At 35.8% G+C, this 19,026-nt stretch overlaps 1 protein-coding gene and 1 long non-coding RNA gene across 3 annotated transcripts in view; one reads left to right on the top strand and one right to left on the bottom strand.

Annotated features, from left to right (window-relative positions):
* Positions 1 to 19,026, bottom strand: part of LOC129060465 (uncharacterized) — a 31,711-nt gene that overhangs the window by 1,539 nt on the left and 11,146 nt on the right. The window lies entirely within an intron of this gene.
* The window catches only part of SLC13A1 (solute carrier family 13 member 1), an 85,807-nt gene continuing 69,676 nt past the window's right edge, over positions 2,896 to 19,026 (top strand). The window contains 2 exon segments of one of the 2 annotated variants that reach the window (NM_001132935.1): positions 2,931 to 3,055; positions 15,836 to 15,889. In NM_001132935.1, coding sequence (NP_001126407.1) covers positions 15,860 to 15,889 — 30 coding nt within the window. In that variant the 5' untranslated portion in view covers positions 2,931 to 3,055; positions 15,836 to 15,859. 2 annotated transcript variants of the gene reach the window in all.

The following is a 19,026-nucleotide window of genomic DNA, read 5'->3' as shown; positions in this document are numbered from 1 at the left end:
GGTAGCATTTAAAACAGAGATGGAAACCATATTCTTGGAAGAAGGAAAGGCTTGAAGAACACAAATTTGGGAGTTAACATTATAAACATAAGCATAAGAAAGAGACAACCAGAAGGTAGGCCTGAGAGAAGCATGTGAGACAACTGGATAAAAACTAGTTTCCACTCCCCTCAGTTGGTTAGACAACTCAAGCATCTTGGACAATCTAACTTCTTTACTACCAATACGAAACCCTTCATTTCCTCTGTGCTTGAACCTGAGTTTCACATAATTTATGACCATCCAGAAGTCTCAATGGCAAACCCCAGAACTACAGTCCCTAAACTAATCAAACCAGGTATCTCCATACAAATTCTAGACTTGAAGATTTAGTGCTTAGTGCCAAATGAATATTCATGACGGTAGATCAAACATAGTACAAGGAGCATTGCCTTAGGTGCCAGAAAGAACTGGATTCAAATGAATTGTTTTGCCATTTAGTACCTGGGATATTTTACTTTACCTCTTTGAATCTTAGTTTTCAAATCTATAAAATATAAATAATAATAACAATACATACATATAACTTGTATCAAGTTTTGAAGATTAAACGAGGTGCTAAATGTAAACTCTCTGGGACATAGGATATAACTATAACGAATGAATGAACAATATCTGTGATATTTTTGGTAAACATGTTTTTTAATTAAGGGCTAGGCGAAGCTTAAGAACAAATGAATGAACGTAGTCATGAACTGATTCATGATTATGTAATGGTATGATTCAGTTTAGATAAAACATAACACAATTATGATATAGTAAGGTTTATGATTTTCTGTACAAAGAAGAGGTGAAATTTGACAACTGTGACTAATGTGTCCTAGGCATGGAACTAGTTAAACTGTGATGTGATTTGAAGGGTACCTTAAGATATGTGTCTAAGGGGCCCCGAAGTCTCCCTTAGAGTTTCATTCCCCAGTGACTCTTGCAGAAACATTCAGCTCACATCAGTCATTCATGTTTAGTGCAAATTATTTTATTAGATTTTTTCTCTCTATGACAGTGAAGAGAAAACCACCGAGGAATAAGAGGTTGGCTGAAGGTAAGGAGAAGGTGAAGCTGTTTTGTAATAATGAACACCCACAGCAGATTCAGCTAGCTAGAGCCCAGGCCATAAGAATAGGGTCCTGGAGCCTTCCTCTGGTGAGAAATGAGGACCTAAAGAGAGAAAATAGGGCACAGAAAGGAGAGACTGACAAATGTCAAGTGCTTTTCCCTTAGTCTCTGTCTGGTTCCAGTTCCCTACACATAGGCTCTCATTTCCTTTAAATGTCACACAAATGCCTTTTCATTTTTTGGTGTCATCTCACAAAGTAAAATCCTCTAAGATGAAAAAATGAGGCTCAAATCATCTCATCAGGTAGCTGAAGGAAATCCGAGAGCAAAAATGGTTTCTTCAAAAAGTAGTAGTTTAAAAAAAAGCATGCAATGAACTAGAGAACTGTACAGGGTGTTAATGGAAAAAAATAAGTACCACAACTGGTTTGAGTAAATCAGTTCATAAATTAATTTTAACACTATATACTACTGTTACCTATTTATTATCACCATTTTATTACAATATCATTTGTAATTATCCTTTCATCTAAGAAATTCAAGATATAATAAGACTTTCTGGTTTCGAAGCTTTTTTTTCTGTTTACTATTCTGATTTTCCTGAATAACTGTCCATAATAGATGTTTAGGAATTTAAATTTTTTACAGGAAATAAATGCTTTCTAATTTACATTAATATGGTGAGTACTGGTGAGAGAATTGTTTCTCTTGATGGAAAAAGAATGCAGAGTTATATTAGTATGAAATTAGAAATAAGGCCTAAATGCTAACTATAGATTACATAAGAGTAAGGTTATCTATGTCAAGAGAAATTGACTATAAATTCTAGTAGGGCTGGGAATGTGTTTCATTTATATCTAAAGATAAGTAGTAGTTGCTAACTTGAGGTTTACTGGATCATCAATTTACAACACAATGTGAAACAAACCAGGGTCCTTATCCCTGAAGATTTTCAAAATACATCCTCCATATCACTGTTGGAACAGTTTCCATCTTCCCACATGCTCACGTGCACACACCGTACACACACACACACCACACACCACTTGAATGTCCCTAATCACTCATCTCTATGCAGATTCCCTGATAATTATGTAGTCTGTATCAGCACAACAGTATCAAGTCAAGCCTTCAAAGGTCTTAAAATAGAGGGTTTACATAATACTTTATAGTTATTTTGGTTTCCTATCAAAAGAGACAATAGGGTCCAAGAAATACACAAAACTTTGCTTTTAAACAACAGGGACATTTGCTACAAATTTTGTAGAAGGCCCTTGCAATACATTGTCCAAGAAGTCCCTTAAAAATCCATCTCTAAACAAAAAAGTTTCCCTTTCACTGTCATACACTGAAATTCCAACTATTAGTTGCTATTTCAATTTACACACTAAAAACATACTTCCTTAGAAAGGGCCATGGAGGCTGCCTGTGGAGACTCACTCATGGCATCATGACAATGTGGTAACTACTCCAGTTAGGGAGTCTGGAAGTCAGAGGACATCAAAAGGGTTGGAGGTGCCTCATTGTGAACAAACGACCAGCTTCATGGTTTTGCCTTCTCCTAGGCTTGGCCAGTCCGTATTTCAGTGAATGTGATCAAATAAAGCAGGGAAAGAACAGTTTTTCCTTGAAAAACCAGAGGAGCAAATGGTCTTTGATTTCTTATGAAAACTCTTGGGCTTATCTCTTCATGTTAATTGTGATAGTAAAACAATAAAAAATGAGATTTAATTTTAACTTGTGTTGGTTGGTCTAGGGCAGTGAGTGAAGGTGACGGGTTGGAAAAATATTAATCCAAGTGGGTTATTTAACATCTGCTTTATTTGGAGGAGGACACTACTGAAGCCACCTGCTCAGGACAATGAAATTCTTCAGTTACATTCTGGTTTATCGCCGATTTCTCCTCGTGGTTTTCACTGTGTTGGTTTTACTGCCTCTACCCATCGTCCTCCACAACAAGGTGAGTGAACCTGGAGAACAGACTGGTGGATTTCCTGACTTGTTTAATTGTCCTTTATTAAAACTGTTTGCTGTTTAACTGCCTGGCTCAGAGCTGAATGAATGTTGACACTTCATGCCTAAGATCAGGATGGTTGTACATGATGTTTTGTCCATTTTCTCCCTTTTTAATAATTAACATTGGTTGATTCTTAGTATGATTAAACATAATTAAATAGAATATTCAATCAGAATTGTTCTCTGCCTATCAACTAGATAAGAGGAAGAATAAAAGAAGCACAACCTTTGAGATTTTGTAGTTCAAGTTGTCATTCTCCAGGGAGCATGCACGGCTAGTGCAATCCCTTCTCCTGAGAATAGGCAGCAAAGCAATTGCTGGGGACAGAGGTGGAAGAACAAGGGAAATCCTAGGTCCAGCACAGACTAATTTACTTCTCAGCTCTGTGGCTTGGTCACAGAACTTCCTGGAAATTTAGTTTCCTTGTGGGAAAAGAAGACATTGAAAGCATAGAGTAATTTCCCTTGGTCAATCAGAAAATCTAATAAAGCGTTGTACCATGTTCTGATAATTTCAGGTTTTATTTCATTGTGGTGTACTTGTAAGCATTTTTCTGTTTGCTTTTTAAGAGTAGTCAGGGCATTAAGTCCAGAACAATAAGCTCAAGCATGTTCAATTTCTTGGTAAAGTGATTTGAATCAGCCAACATTTAATGAGCACCTTCTCTGTGCCAGGCACAAACGTCACTTGGTAGTAAGAGGACAGGGTTTGGAGCCAGATTCTCTGCTTCAGGTACCAGATTTACCACTTACAAACTGTGTCACCTGGGCGTGCTATTTAATGTCTCTGTGCTTCTCTTTTCTCATATGAAAGATGTGTATAGTAGCAGGCTTGTTGTGAGAATGAAATGAAGAAACACTCATCAAACACTTACTTGGAGCAGTGCCTGGCACACAGTAAGTGTGCAGTGCCAGTCTCCCTGGGTGTGTTGACTCCACAGGTGGGGCAATTCCCAGCACTCCATTATGCACAGTCCCTCCTCTTAGTGGGCAAGAACTCTGCTGATGCTCTCCTCTAACAAGTACTAATCAATGTTACACCAGTCTGGGTTATAATAGAATCATATTACCCATAATATGGTGGTCCCTCCAGCCTCTGCCAGAAGTCTTTGCCAGTGATCTTGGGACCTCTGAAGGGAATTAATGTGAGCTAATAAAGTCCTTCTGGACACTGTCAAGGCCTCTTCTACCTGCAAATCTGGAGAAGGGACTGGCCCCTGCTGTGGCATCTGTGGGTTGTCTCCCACCAGGTGCAGTCTTCCAGCTGCAGCATTCTTGGCTGGGTCTCTCCTCATGCTGAGGTCTTACAGAGCTACATGGAGGGAGGGGAAAAACTCCCCACCTCTTTTGGTCCAAATTTCTTCTAAGCCCTCAAATTCTTACAGAATTTGTAAATAATAATAATAACTAAAAGACCTAGTCAGCTGTTTTGGGCTTTGTTGATTTTGTTTTTCAAATTCTGTGTGACTAACCCTTTCCCTCCCATCCTGCCACTCCCACCCCAGCTCCTTGTGAGGTCTCCTATATGAATCTCTGGTAGCCCCATCAGATGACAAATTCCAGCACAGAAATAGTGCTCTATTCTGAATTCTCACCCCATCTCCTTGCCAAGAACTTCATCTAAGACACATTATGATCTTCACTTTGCAACTCTCCTGGTCCCATGAGTCCTCTAGATTTGGCTGAATCCTATCATGACCATATCCTGGTTCGTACCTGGAGCCCTGCTATATTTTAATATTTTTGAGTTAGGCTCAGCATAGGTTCTTACTTATGACAGAGAAAGTAGGAAATTAAACTAGTCAAGACAAATTTAGGTCATGACTACATATCATCTGTGCTGCTCTTTTGACATATAAATTCATGACAATTTGATTATTCTCCATAATTTTCTGAGAAATGAATATAAACTCTTTGAAAAACAAAATGAGTAAATAAATCAAAAGCAGTCATTTCAGTACATGATTCATTAACTGGGAAGCATATTATTTTTAAGAAATGCAGCCATTAATTATTTTTTCTAAGGTGCTATAAACATTAGGTCCATGCAGGAACCAGGTGTCTGGCACCAAGTTGCATCTGGTGCGCTGGGTTCCTCTTTCCTTTCCTCCTAATCAACTCATTTCTTAAAACTCAATTAATATTAATGGAGGATTTATTCCTAGTACTGTAACATGATTTTATTTTTTGGCCACTTTAAACATATATTTAATCATTCAATAAACTGCTAATTAAACTGAAAGACTATTATTTTAACTGTTGCTTACAATGAAAGCAAATTTTTTTTTTAAAGAATGTAGGCCATTGGAGAGTATAAAATTTAGTTTACTTTAACATAAATGCAAGTCAATTTACTGTTAACTTTTAGGTTACCAAACTGGAGAAGTCTATGCTTCTAAAGACACAATATTAGATTAATTAAAACATTCAATGGAAACAAAAATCCAAGTTTCTCTTTCAAAACCACAATTATAAAAAATAATTCCATGTGGGGCTATAGTCTACAGGAAGTAGAGCCAACAAACAATGAATTATTGACTGATTTCTTTCCTTCCCTACTGGTTATTGAGTTGTTCGATAGACTGGCCTTAACTTATGTCTTAATTCCATCTAAAGTGAAAAAAGTGTCATGAATGAAGAAAGACCCTAACTGGTTTTTCAATATACTATTAACAGGGAAGGAGAATAGACTGATTTGCAGAGTACTGTTCTGTTTCAGGCATTCTGCCAACTGCTTTCCCCAAATTATCTTATTTAACCTCCATCACAAACCAGTAAACACGTACAAATGTGCTTCTCGTTTTACATTTGAGGGAATTGATGCTCAGAGACATGTAACTCACCGAAGGCCACCTACATGCTCTAGAAAGTAAATTTGAGCTTTGGTCCTGTCAGAACTCAGAATTCATGCTTTAAAAGTGATTTCATTTTAGTCTTTTGTATATTTTTGAAGACTTACTCTCTCATGGCTTGTTAACCATTTATCAACAACACAGGCATTTCTGTTCATGAAAATGCTTTAGACAGGCCAAACGGAAGAGTTCTGTTTTAACCATTTCCTCAATTGACCTTATGATATGCAATGTCATTAAGGTAGAAAGTTGCAGTGATTCTAACCACCGAAGATAGGTTTATGAGAACTGAAGCTATAAGGATGTCATTTTCTGGGTGTCCCAGAGCCCCAGTTTTTTAAGCTGGTCAGTCAGCTTGTCAGGATATGGTGCCCCTTTTCTCCATACTTGGGTCCAAATTAGAAATAGAGACAAAAACAGGTAAGCAGCTTGCAAAAATCTGGCTACATAGATTTTTTCCAACCAACTTCTGTCTGACTCTAGAGCCAATTATGTTAATCACAACTGAGTATCTGTGTCTTTATAGCTTCCATGGTCATAATAAATATATTCTTAGTACATTGGTGTGAATCTCACTTTGTTAATGTAATTCCATTTTCTTATTGATTTACACTGAGCATCAGAAATTCTTTTTGTCTCTTAAACATAATGGTAATCTCAGTCCTTACCCAATTAGTAGTTAATGATCAGTAAACAAGTCTGGAGTGTAATTGCTTTTTATTTGAATGAAATAATCACACTGAGTTTTTCTCATTTTGGAGAGAAATTTCTTTAAATATTTCCATTTGAAATCTTGGCAAAACTGGCCTAGTATATACTGACATAGTTTCAGTAATATTCTATGTGCAACTTTGTTCTTTTTAGACTATTTTGTTAATTTTTACTCTTTTCAGCAGTCAATACTATTTCCTTACTTATTTTTCCAGTTATTGGATTTTCTTTGTTTTTTTATTCATGAAACAAAAAGAAGGCCATATTTGTTAGAAGTAAGAGGGGAAAATCGAACAACAATATATTATATTTGTAGACTGAAATTCTTCCAGGTATACCTATTCTATCTAGCTTACTCATTAATCAGGACCCCTTTTTAAGATCAGGAGACAAGGAAACAACCACACACATACTGAGCAGCATTTCTTAGTTGATGGGTTGTAAAACCGATACCATATTTTAATTCTTTCTTCAGAAAATATTTTGGATTTCTCTAGAAAATATTTTATATTCTAACTTTGAAACTCAACGATATATTCACTTGAAGCATGATGACTTTCAAAGTGAGAATAGAAATAATAATAAATAAACAAAATGATATATGATGAGAGACTTATGGTGCTAGATATAAAAATAAAATAAACAGATGGGAGAAATATAATGATTGTAAGGAAATATAAACTTTAAAAAGTGAAGTATCCCCTAGAAGGAGGAAGTCGTAGGTTGAGAAGTTGGTCAAAGAAAATGAAAATGAGTGGGAGATAATTTAAAAAGACTATAAGTGAAAGAAGAGGGAGGAGAGAAATTCCAAGAAAACAAATAAGTTTTAAAGGGCCAAATAAAATAATTAAATATATTAATGGAAATAATTGATACTGTTTTAAATGTTGGCATAAAAGTATTTTATGGATTTAAGATAAAGAAGAAAATGCTATAAAGTCCAAGTAAGTGAATATTTTGGACACCAAAGAATGCAGAAATGATGAAGAACAAGGAAAAAAATAGAAATAATGCTAATACCAATGTGGTAGTTCGCCAAACCAGAAAATCCAATTTTGATAATATATTTTTATTTCACAAATATTTTACAAGAACTTTCCCAGCCCAAAGTGTTGTGCCAGATGAACTGTGTGATATAAGCAGAAGTTTAAATTAATGTTTCTGTCTTTATGTAGCTTGCAGAATTGCTGGAAAGTCATTATATAGTATGACAAACATTAATGGCAAAAGTAGGTTGTACGTAAACACATGCCAAATAATTTATAGAAATCATTTGTGCTATGAAGGCGTAATTAAAAAGTGGATAAACCACTAAGGATTCATCATCTTCCAGACCCTCTGTTCCCCTAACCACATGCAGTCCCGCTTGCCCACAACCTGCTGCTCCTTCTGTTTTCTTTATGTCAGAGAATGCCACTACCCTTCACTCCATTCACAGGCTTGAAAGCTGTATGTCATCTCAGATGCTTCAAATATCCACAAGCCCCCATCATTAATACGGTGTTGCATCTCCTTAATCTAAATACTCCCAAATCTCCCCTCTCAACCTCATCTTCTCCTCTCTTTCCTTTCCTGCTGGCACTGCTTTCCCTGAAGCTGTCTTTCTCTTTCTTTCATAGACCGTTTGTTTTTTACACACTTTCCCCTACAGTCTCTGGCCAGAGTACTATTTTTTAAATGCCAACTCAGTCTAATTGTGAAAAATCAAAATTCTTCAATGGTTCCTTTTTGCCTATAATGGAAAAATATCTAAACAAAAGATGGTTTTGCTGATGGATATTTATGACTTTTCATTTATTTGTCCTAAAAGCCTCCACCACACAGCCCCCAGTATCTATCTCCCACATTTGCATTTTCCTCTTTAACAATACTTCACTATTTGCAGTTTCTAGAATGCCTGTGATTATTCTTGTCTCTCTGCCTTCACACATGCTATATCCTCCTCCTAGAATGCCGTCTCCTCTTACCTCACCCTTCTTGGGAAGGAAGGCTTGGGCTGTGATGTAAACTGAGGACCATCCTCAATGCTCTCATTGCATCATGGATACATTGGCCTCTATTACAGTATGTCTTCCATTTTGCTTTATCTTTGTGTCGCCCTCCAGACTGTAAATATCTCAAGAACATGGAGCATAGTGTTTAAATTTCTGTCTCCTCCAGCACCAAACCCAGTGCCTGTCACACAGTAGATAGTTAATAACTGTGTTGAGTGAAGGATGATCTAGCATGGCAGAAGGATGTAAGGCTTTGAACCTGGTAGGAAGGAGAGAATGCAGGAGAAAGAGGTTGATGAAAGGAAGGAACTTCAATAGAGTGAAAATAATGATGAAAGGACAGAACAAGAAGAATGTAGGTGTAACCAGAGGCTGTGCCTTTCACAAAGCTCTTTCTTCCTCCCATAATATGTTTTATACCTTGTTTGGTAACAATAATAAATGTGAATGCCCACTGTGAGCCTCATAGCGACAATTAGAAATAGTCAATATCATCCCAATTTTACAGAACAGAAACTCAGAGAGGTCAAGAAATGTGCTCAAAGTCACACAGTCCACAAAGGGAGCAAGAGGACTTAAATACAAATCTGTCTGACTTCCAAGCCCAAGATGTCATTGCTTATTTAATGATATTCATATCAGATCTTTAAAAGCTGTGCTCAGATTGCCTTATGTCATTGTTCCTGCATTTGCAATCACGAAAGCACAGGTTGAGGTGATGCCTCTCTCAGCCTGGATCATGTAGTAACCTCTACCCATGATGGACAAATAGTATGAGTAAGAAATAACTGGCTGTTTTAGACTGCTGAGATTTTGGAACTTTTGCCACAGCATAGCTTATCCTGTCCTGATTAACATAGCATATTCTGAAACATTCCCCAAGTGACTCAGACATGCTACCCTTGGCTGATTTTTTTTTATTTATAAAATGAGCAAGCCTCTTTTTAAAAAGTTCCAAATGTTGTCTATGGATAAGCTTCCCCACATTCACCTGAGATACTTGTGTAAAATCATAAACTCTTAATGTGAAGTGTAGGATACTGCACGTTGAACAAACTCCCCAGGTGATTCTGGAGCAGGTAGTTCATGGATTGCATTTTGATCATATCCAAATGTATAGTCAGGTTGGAGAACTGATTATTTCTGTACCATTTTCCAGTTCCACTGTGTACATAGTATGAAAACAATGAATCTCAGGTGCTGGTTAGGTGTGGAGGTTGAGGGGAAAGGAGGAACTAAAAGTTTCCCAATAACTGGTGTAGTGGGCCATCAATTGCTTTTCTCTACTATCCATTTTGGCTAAAAACTAAAAAAAAAGAAAAGAAAAAACAGCTAGTTATTTCTCCTTGACTTTGTAGTTGAGCTTATTTTTACTCTCCATCTTCCAAAATGAGGATATTTTAAAGCACTTTAAACTTTGCAATTAATATGAATTGAGTCTTAAGAAATCACTGCTGCAGTAGGGGTAGGAATACCAAGAACAATACAAAGCCCTTCACAGGCTCTGTCAAATAATAATGGTGTTTTTCTTGTAGCACAGAGATTTAGAATGCATGATTTTTCTCCTTTTTTAATTGCTTTGTGTTCTCTTTAGAAAATCAATTGTAATGATTGAGGTTTGTGATTGGCTCTGCTTTTCTCACACTGTGCTGAGAAGAGATCGTACCCACATACATACTAATTCATCAGCCAAATTACTCCCTAATATCAGTCAGTATGTCATTTTAAAAAGCAGAAGAGATGAAAAAACTATATTTTAAAGCCAAACTTATATTCTAATTCCATGTGGGGCTATAATTTAAAAGAGAACCAAGGTGATTTTTAAATGTAATCAGCCACATTTTTTAAGATAACTTGACAGTCAGAACTTTGTGAGGAGGAAAAAGTCATTATCCAAATTGCCTAGTCATAGCTTTCTTTGCCTTTTTCACCCCTTCAGCAAGTGCCCTAGCTGTGCACTTGAGGTGGTTAAGACAAGATATGACTATGATATTGTTAATTGGGGGTTGGGTAAGTGGGAATGTCTGTGATGGAGGAATTCACCTATGCAGGTGGACATTTTAGTTCCAGTGCTGTTTGTTGGCAAGAGAGATGAGGGCTGCAGGAAAATTGTAAACACATTCACCCACCGGGGCAGGAGTCAAAATATCCAGTTCCAGGCAAGGAGGAGAGAACAGAGAAAAGGGAACAAGGCAAAGAGAAAGAAGTTTCTATGCTAAGGAACCTTATGCCTAAGATAAAGATTTAGTGTTTTATAAGATATATAAATACAAACAATATTAGAAAGAACAGAAAGAAGAACCTTACTCAATCAAATATGTTACTGACCGTATACTGTATGCCAAGTACTGCTTTAAATGTTGGGAACAGGGTAGTAAATTTTAAAAATATATACTACGATAGAGTTTATACATGGACAAATGTCAACTCTACCACATGCTAGCAATGTGATCGTTGAACCTTAGTTCAGCATGGAATTACAATATCTACCCCAAAGAATCTTGGCGAGGGTTAGATAAAATGTCATGTGGAGTGCCAAGTGTTGTATCTGGCACATTATAAGCATTCGTGAGTATTACTTGTCCATCCTATAGTCATAAGTCAGAAAACAGATTTATCTGTCTACTTGGCAAATATTTTCACATCTTAAATAAGTTTTTCTATATATAAAGTCTATGATCAACAGTCTAGATGAGGTTTTAGACAATTAGGATCCTCCCTTCCCAAGCTCTTTCTCCATTGGAAACACAAAGCAAATAAAGATCTCTGTAGATCAGAATGAGTCAGAAAAGCAAACAAGTGGCATGAAGGTGGAAACCTGTGGTTGAAAGCACTCCCATGCCATTCAGGGACCAGAGTCAGGTTAAATGCCAGAAACTAAGGGCTGGAAAATGGTTTTCTCAAACCTGTGAAAGACAGACAGAGCTGGATTGATCGCTGGCTGTGATGGCTCACAGGAAGCAAACACTGCCCATCTTCCCAGCCAAGACCTCACCCATACTACCCAACTCAGCTAGATGACTGGATCCATGTTATGCCGGCAAGAAAAGAACTCTAGGGTGTCAAGATAAGACCCATCTGAACCAGGAACTAGGAACTGGCTGGAAGCAACTGTAAAAGTGCTAGATGAGAAACAAGGAGTGCAGAAGAGGAAAACACAAGAATAAAGCTACCACTCAGAATAAATTTGAAAATAAAATTTCAAAATACAATAAGACACTAAAGAAAGACTGACAAAATCCGCTCAGAAGAAATGAAAATAATAGGGAAATCAACAAGTTAGGAAAGGAAAAACCCAAAAAAAGAGAAACAAATTATTTTTCAAAATATAAAGCAAGAGTAAGAGAGTATAAAATAAAACTAGTTAGATATCCTGGAATTTTGTCACTGAGATTAAAAAAACAAACAAAATCCTCAATAGATGTGTCATGTTTGAGGCTCCTGGGTGGTCCTAGTTAACCAGCTTCCCCAGGGGCAACTTCTCCTTTTTCACTTGATTCATGTCAAAGATGAGTCTTAGACACTCTAATGCTCAACAGCTTATTCTCAACAGCTTCTCCTTTTTCATTTGGTTAATGTCAAATATGAGTCTTAGACAGCTTATTCTAATGCTCAACAGCTTATTCTGACTTTTCCAAGATGAAGATGAAGAGCAGGCCAGTGGCATGGGCCAGATGCAGTCAGATGACTGACTGACCAGGAGGGCCTCTGTCCAGAGACCAGTCTCAGAATTTAAAGGACCCTTCCCCCTTACTTATGCTTGTACTCAGCCCGGCGAGTTACCAGGCATTTCTCTCATAAAGGGAGTTTAAACAATTCTGGAAAGAGTAAGCCTTTTTGTTTATGAAAGTTGCATCTGAGGTAGCCTTGTCTCCTGGAAATCCCCAGGCCAAGGTTGAAAATCCCCAAGCCAGTTTGCATCACATTGCTAAGTGACACTTAGTGTCAACCCTGCTATGTGACATACTGCTAAGTGACATGTAGTATCAGCAAGATGCCTGAATAAGCCTTATGGCTATAATTAATCTTATAACCAGGGTATGTCTCTTATAGTATACTACAAGATGAAATAAACTTTAAACTGAGTATCCTTGAAGATATATTCAGTGAACCGAGAAAGAATACTAGGAATTTACCTAAAATACCAGATAGAATATAAAAGGATATTTTTAAGTGAGAGAATCATTTGGAGAATAAATTCAGAGCCCCAACATATGTATAAAAGACATTACTAAAAATGAAAGACTAGAAAAGAAGTCATATTCAAAGTAATAATTACTGAATTCTCCAGAATTTTTTTAAAAAGATGAGCTCTCAAATGCATTTGTAAGTACAAACAACTTAATTAGATATTAGTCCATATTTAGGCACATCAGGAATGAGACTTCAGATTAAAAATAAGGTGAATTTTTAAAAGCTTCCAAATAGAGAAGAAAAAAATCTCCAGAAGGATTCTAATTAGATAAATTAGATAAATTTTTCATTTCAACAATAATGAAAACATCTAATAAATATATAATAGACCTTTCTGGAGAAATGAACAAAATATTATAGAAGAAATTTAATAGACACCTAAAAGAATAGAGAAGTTCATAGATAAAAATACTTTAAGCTATATCTTACTTCATAGATTCTGTGTAATTTGAATGAAAATCTGAACAAAATTTTTACAACTTGAGATAGTAATTTTAAAATTCAAAAGAAAGAATGAAAATCTAACACTTTTTAAGGCAATTTGAAAAACATATAAGATGAAGGAGTTGTCATACAGATTGTAAACCTTATTGAAACTAGAAATGTTAAAAGAGCATAATTCTGTAAGAACTTATTTTTAGAAGGCAGCAGTGGGAGAGGGAGAGGACAAAATAAAGAGACCAGAAGCTTATGTGTCTGCATTTGAGAACTTCAGCATAGAAAATATGTAGCAACATGAATTACTAGGCAAAAATGAGCTCATTCAATTTAAAAAGCATGGCACTTTGGCTATTCATTTTGAGAAAAAAAAGTGTTAGATTCCTATACAAAAATATTAAAGCTCTACACTTGAAAAAATTTTAATCTTAGAAAAAATACGGAAATATATAATATAGAAAGATTTTCTTATAAAATATGGTAAAAACATGAGACAACAGAAAAGTGTTTAAAATCACTGCATTAAAATTAAAATCCTCCTGTCAATTAAAAATACAATAAAGCTAATTTCTTAGAAAAGCCAGAGACTAAGAAAAATGTTTACAAATACATAGTTTATAGAGAAATAATATTAAGAATCTAAAAATAACTCCACAAATCCATGAGATAAAAGAAAAAATAACCCAACAGAAAAATGAAAAATAACTAAAAATATATAATTTACAGAAGAGAAACAATTATATTCAATAACTGAAAATACTCCACTGGTATTCAAGAACACGGAAATTAAATAAGAAGATTTTTTCATACCATCAGATTGTCAAATGAATTAATTAATCCAATATACCAAGGATGGTGAAATGGAACTTCTGAACATTGTTGGTGTTAATATAAACTAGTATGACCATCTCGGATAGATTCTTCGTCGATTTTCATGCTGCTATAAAGAGATGCCTGAGACTGGGTAATTTATAAAGGAATGAGGTTTAATTGACTCAGCATGACTGGGAGGCCTCAGGAAACTTACAATAATGGTGGAAGGGGAAGTGAGGCAACTTCTTCACAAGGCAGCAGGATGGAGAAGTGCCAAATTAAGGGGGAAGAGCCCCTTATAAAACCATCAGATCTCATGAGAACTCACTCACTATTATGAGGACAGCATGGGGGAAACTGCGCTCATGATTCAATTACCTCCACTTGGTTTCTCCCTTGACACCTGGGTATCATGGAGATTACAATTCAAGATAAGATTGGGGTGGGGACAGAAAGCCTAACCATGTCAGATAGCAAATGAGCAATATCCAGTAAAGTTCCAATGGACTCCTTCCCATTTGAAGTTCTGATGCTAGTTTTCTCCACCAGCTAAGAAAATCTATTTTCCATAGACATGCATGTGGAGATAGGTACAAAGATGTCCATAGCCTTATAATAGTAAAAAATTGGGGAAAAAATCCAAACAAACATCAATAGAAAAACAGACAAATAAACAGTAAAATATTCATAAAAAGGAACACTATATCCATTAAAATGAAGTAACAATAAATCTACATGTATCAACATGAATGTATTTGAAGTACATAAAATATTGAGTGAAAAAAGCAAGTGACATATAGAGTAAACCTTATTTAATTTTAAAACCACGTGTTATTAATGTATTAATGTCTGCATGTAGTATAATCACAAAAACATGAATGAAAAGCATACAAACCACATTCTAGAGAGTAGTTAACTTTGGGAATGGTGGAGGAGAAGGAAATGAGGGAGTGGTCTTTAACATCAGTCTTTAACAAAATATGGAATGTTTTATTTCTTTAAAAATAATTTAAGCAAATGTGGCAAAGTGTCAACATTTGTTAAATACGATAAGGTATACAAATATGTTTGTTGTATATTTTTACTATGTTCTAAATATTTTATAATTTTGAAAATGCTTCTAAAGAATTTACTGCTGAAAAGCTTCTAATACATATATTTTTTAATGTAAGGGACCAGGAACTGCCCATACTATAATAACTTCATGTCTCTGGTAGTGTGACGAAATCTTATAATAGGAAAGACGGAGCTGCTATGAATGAGCCAAAGAGGTGCAGTGTATACACACAGAGCAAGTATCCAGGGTTAAGTGACATGACATTTCATATGATCTAATGGAATTCCACCTGGTTTCCACACAACTGCCTCTGTCTGGCTAGGTGCGACTTGTTTGCTGAACTTCTTGATGTAACTTTTGGGAGTGGTAAGAAGTACAGAGATTTTTAAGTAGAAAAGTAGTATTTTTGAGGAAGTCCTCTGGACTTTTTATTCCCCCCTCTTTTCTCTTTCTTTATTCTGAGAAGTAATCATGATTTTTTTAAAAAAAAATTGTAAGGTCAGTGGTAGTCATAACTGTAAATCTTTACAGTTATGTCCTTCATGATAAATAAACAAGATAAAAGTACACATTATTTTTGTTGCTATCATTCAGTTTAAGAATTCATAATACTAAAATACTTCAGAACAAAATGTGATTAAAACGTTTACTTGTTATGGTTGCAGAGTAAGTTGTAATAACGATACCAGATGTATCAGCAACTTCCAGCAGACTTGAAGGTAGGTTGTGGGGGAGGAAGCATTCACTCATATTCTTAATTGACAACTGGTCTTCTTTTATTGCTGTTTTACCATTGTTCTCTTGAGGAGGTAGTAGTAGTAGTGATTGTGTGTAATGGTGGTAAACAATTTGTGGTGGTTTTGTTTCTTAGGAGTAGGAGGTCTGTTAAGGTGAAGAGAAAGAGGAAAGAGACAAATTTGGAAGAAATTTACAGGAGACAAAGATAATATAGCTTGAAACAATTGGTCACTCTATGAGTTTCTAGTGACAAAATGAAGCTACTTTATGTTCTACCTCAAAGTCAGTCCTAAAATCAAATATCTAGGATCTCTTTTTAGTTGCAACACAGTTCCACAACTTCTGAGTGGTTTTCTTCTTCATCAGAAGAACTTGTCCACCAAAAGTTACTCACCCTTGTATTCTTTGTGTGTGTGTGAATAGATGTGAATAACACAAAAGAAGAAAATGGTTGTTGTTTTTTTTCTATCTCTTATACTTTTCTTCTTCTTAGCAAGATTATTCACAGATCGTTGATTTTAAAGTAAACAAATAACCCTATATACTTTAATAGGATAGTTTTAAAAGGAAATACTTGGTGTTGTGTTTAAATTAACCTTCTGCTATTTAATACCTAAGGACTTTGAAGGGAAAGAATGCTTTCCTGCATTCTTTCACATCCCCAAGCATGACCAAGAAAAATCACACAATAGAGAAAAGGAATTAGAGGAAGGAAGCATTCCTGGGAAGAACCCATCAATAGGATGCTTGTTTAATTTATCAGCCAAAGAGGGACACTTTTGAAAATGAAAGGAAATACTAATGAGAAAGGATACTTTACAATAACACTGTCCTGAGAAAACTGGGGCAGATGGCTATCCTACCCATTAAAGAGCTCTCAAACGATCCTAAAATTTGTATTGAAACAAAAGACCCCAAATAGTTAAAGCAATCTTGAACAAAAAGAACAAAGCTGGGGGGGTATCACACTACCTGATTTCTAAATATACTACAAAGCTATAGGAATCAAAACAGCATGGCAGTGGCATAAAAACAGACATGTGGACCAATTAAACCATACAGAAGCCAGAAATAAATCTCTACATTTACAGCCAACTGATTTTCAGCAAAGGTGCCAAGAACACACAATGGGAAAAGGAGAATCTCTTCAATAAATGGTGTTAGTGAAACTAAATATCCACATGCGGAAGAATGAAATCAGATCCATATATCTCACTATATGCAAAAGTCAACTCAAAATGAATTAATTAATTAAATGTAAGACCAAAAACTATGAAACTACTGGAATACAAAACAGGGGAATAGCTCCATGACATTGACCTAGACAATAATTTTTTTGGATATGACCTCTAAAGCACAGGCAACAAAAGCAAAAATAGACAAATGGGATTACATTATACTAATAAAACTTCTTCACTGCAAACAAAATCAAGAGTGAAAAGACAACCTATAGAATAGGATAAAATATTTTCAAACTATTCATCTGATAAGAGATTAATATCAAAAATACATAAGGAATTCAAACAACTCAATAGCAAGAAAGCAAACAACCCAATTGAAAAATAAGCAAAAAATTTTGAATAGACTTTTCAAAAGAAGGCATACATATGGCCAACAGGTACATGAAAAAATGCTCGACATCACTCTTCTGGGAAATACAAACTAAAACCACAGTGAGATATTATCTCACCCTTGTTAGAATGGCTATTATAACAAGTGTTGGCCAGGATGTGAACACTGTTTGCAGAAACGTAACTTAGTACAGCCATTATGAAAAATAACACAGCATTCCCTCAAAAAATTAAAAATAGAACTACTGTATGATCCAGCAATGTCATTACTTGATACATACCCAAAGGAAATGAAATCAGTATGTTGAGGAGATATCTGCACTCCCATGTTTATTGCTGCACTAGTCACAATAGCCAAGATATGGAATCAACCTAAGTGTTCATCAACAGATGAATGGATAAAGAAAATATGGTATGTATACACACACACACACTCACACATGCACATGCACACAAACACACACATGGAGAGAGAGAGAGAGAGAGAGAATGAAATACTATTCAGCCATAAAATGAAGAAAATCCTGTCATTTGTTACAACATGTATGAACCTGAAGGATATATGTTAAATGAAATAAGCCAGGGACAGGAAGACAAATAGCATGTGATCTCAGTCATGTGGAATCTAAAAAAGTTGATCTCATAGAAGTGGAGAGTGAACTTGTGGTTTCCAGGGTCTGGGGAGATCAGGTGTCGGGGTTAAGGAGATGTTAGTCAAAAGATAGAAGGAATAAGCTTGAGAGATTTATTGTACAACATGGCGACTGTAGTTAATAACATTTCGTACTCTTGAAAAATGCTAAAAAGAGTGGATATAAAGTGTTCTCAGCACAAAGATAATAATGATGTGAGGTAATGCACATATTAATTAGCTAGACTTAGTCATTCCACTATGCATAGATACTTCAAAGCATCATGTTGTACATGATAAACACAGTACATACAATTTTACATGTCAATTAAAAAAATAAGGATTAAAAAAAAGAGCATTCAGAGGAGAATAACTCTGTTTTCCTCCTTTTCCAGACCTTTGGTTTCCATGATGTGAAAAAAGGGGTCAATTTTCACAAATTCTGGCAAGGCAGCTATCAAAGACAATGCAGATATGGTGCTTTAGCTAGCTGCAATTATAATCCACTGGGACTCCTATGAAAAAATACAAAATGCACATATGTGTTCAGGGTAAACTCCACGATGAGACATAAATTTGAACTGCAAATCAAAAGGTAGACAAGTTTTCCAAATGGGTTATGAATCCAGGCATTCAGCTTAGGCAAAAGGAAACTACTTGGAAGCAAGTTTCTGGAACCAGATTTAAAGATGAAAGGGAAGGTCTGGAAAAGGGTGTAGCCCAGTGCTTCTCAAACTTTAACCTAGATAAGAATCACCTTGTGAGCTTGAAAATGCTGATTGATTCAGTGTGTCTGGGGAAGGGCTTGATGTCCTACATTTCTCACAAGTGCCCAGATTATGCTGACGCTGCTGGTTCATGGACCAGCAGAGGGGCAGAGAGGGGAGAAGTCCAAATGCACAATCTAAGTGTTGAT

Source organism: Pongo abelii, chromosome 6, assembly GCF_028885655.2.
Source record: "Pongo abelii isolate AG06213 chromosome 6, NHGRI_mPonAbe1-v2.0_pri, whole genome shotgun sequence".
NCBI classification, from domain to species: Eukaryota; Metazoa; Chordata; class Mammalia; order Primates; family Hominidae; genus Pongo; species Pongo abelii.
This window is presented reverse-complemented; position numbering and strand designations above follow the sequence as displayed.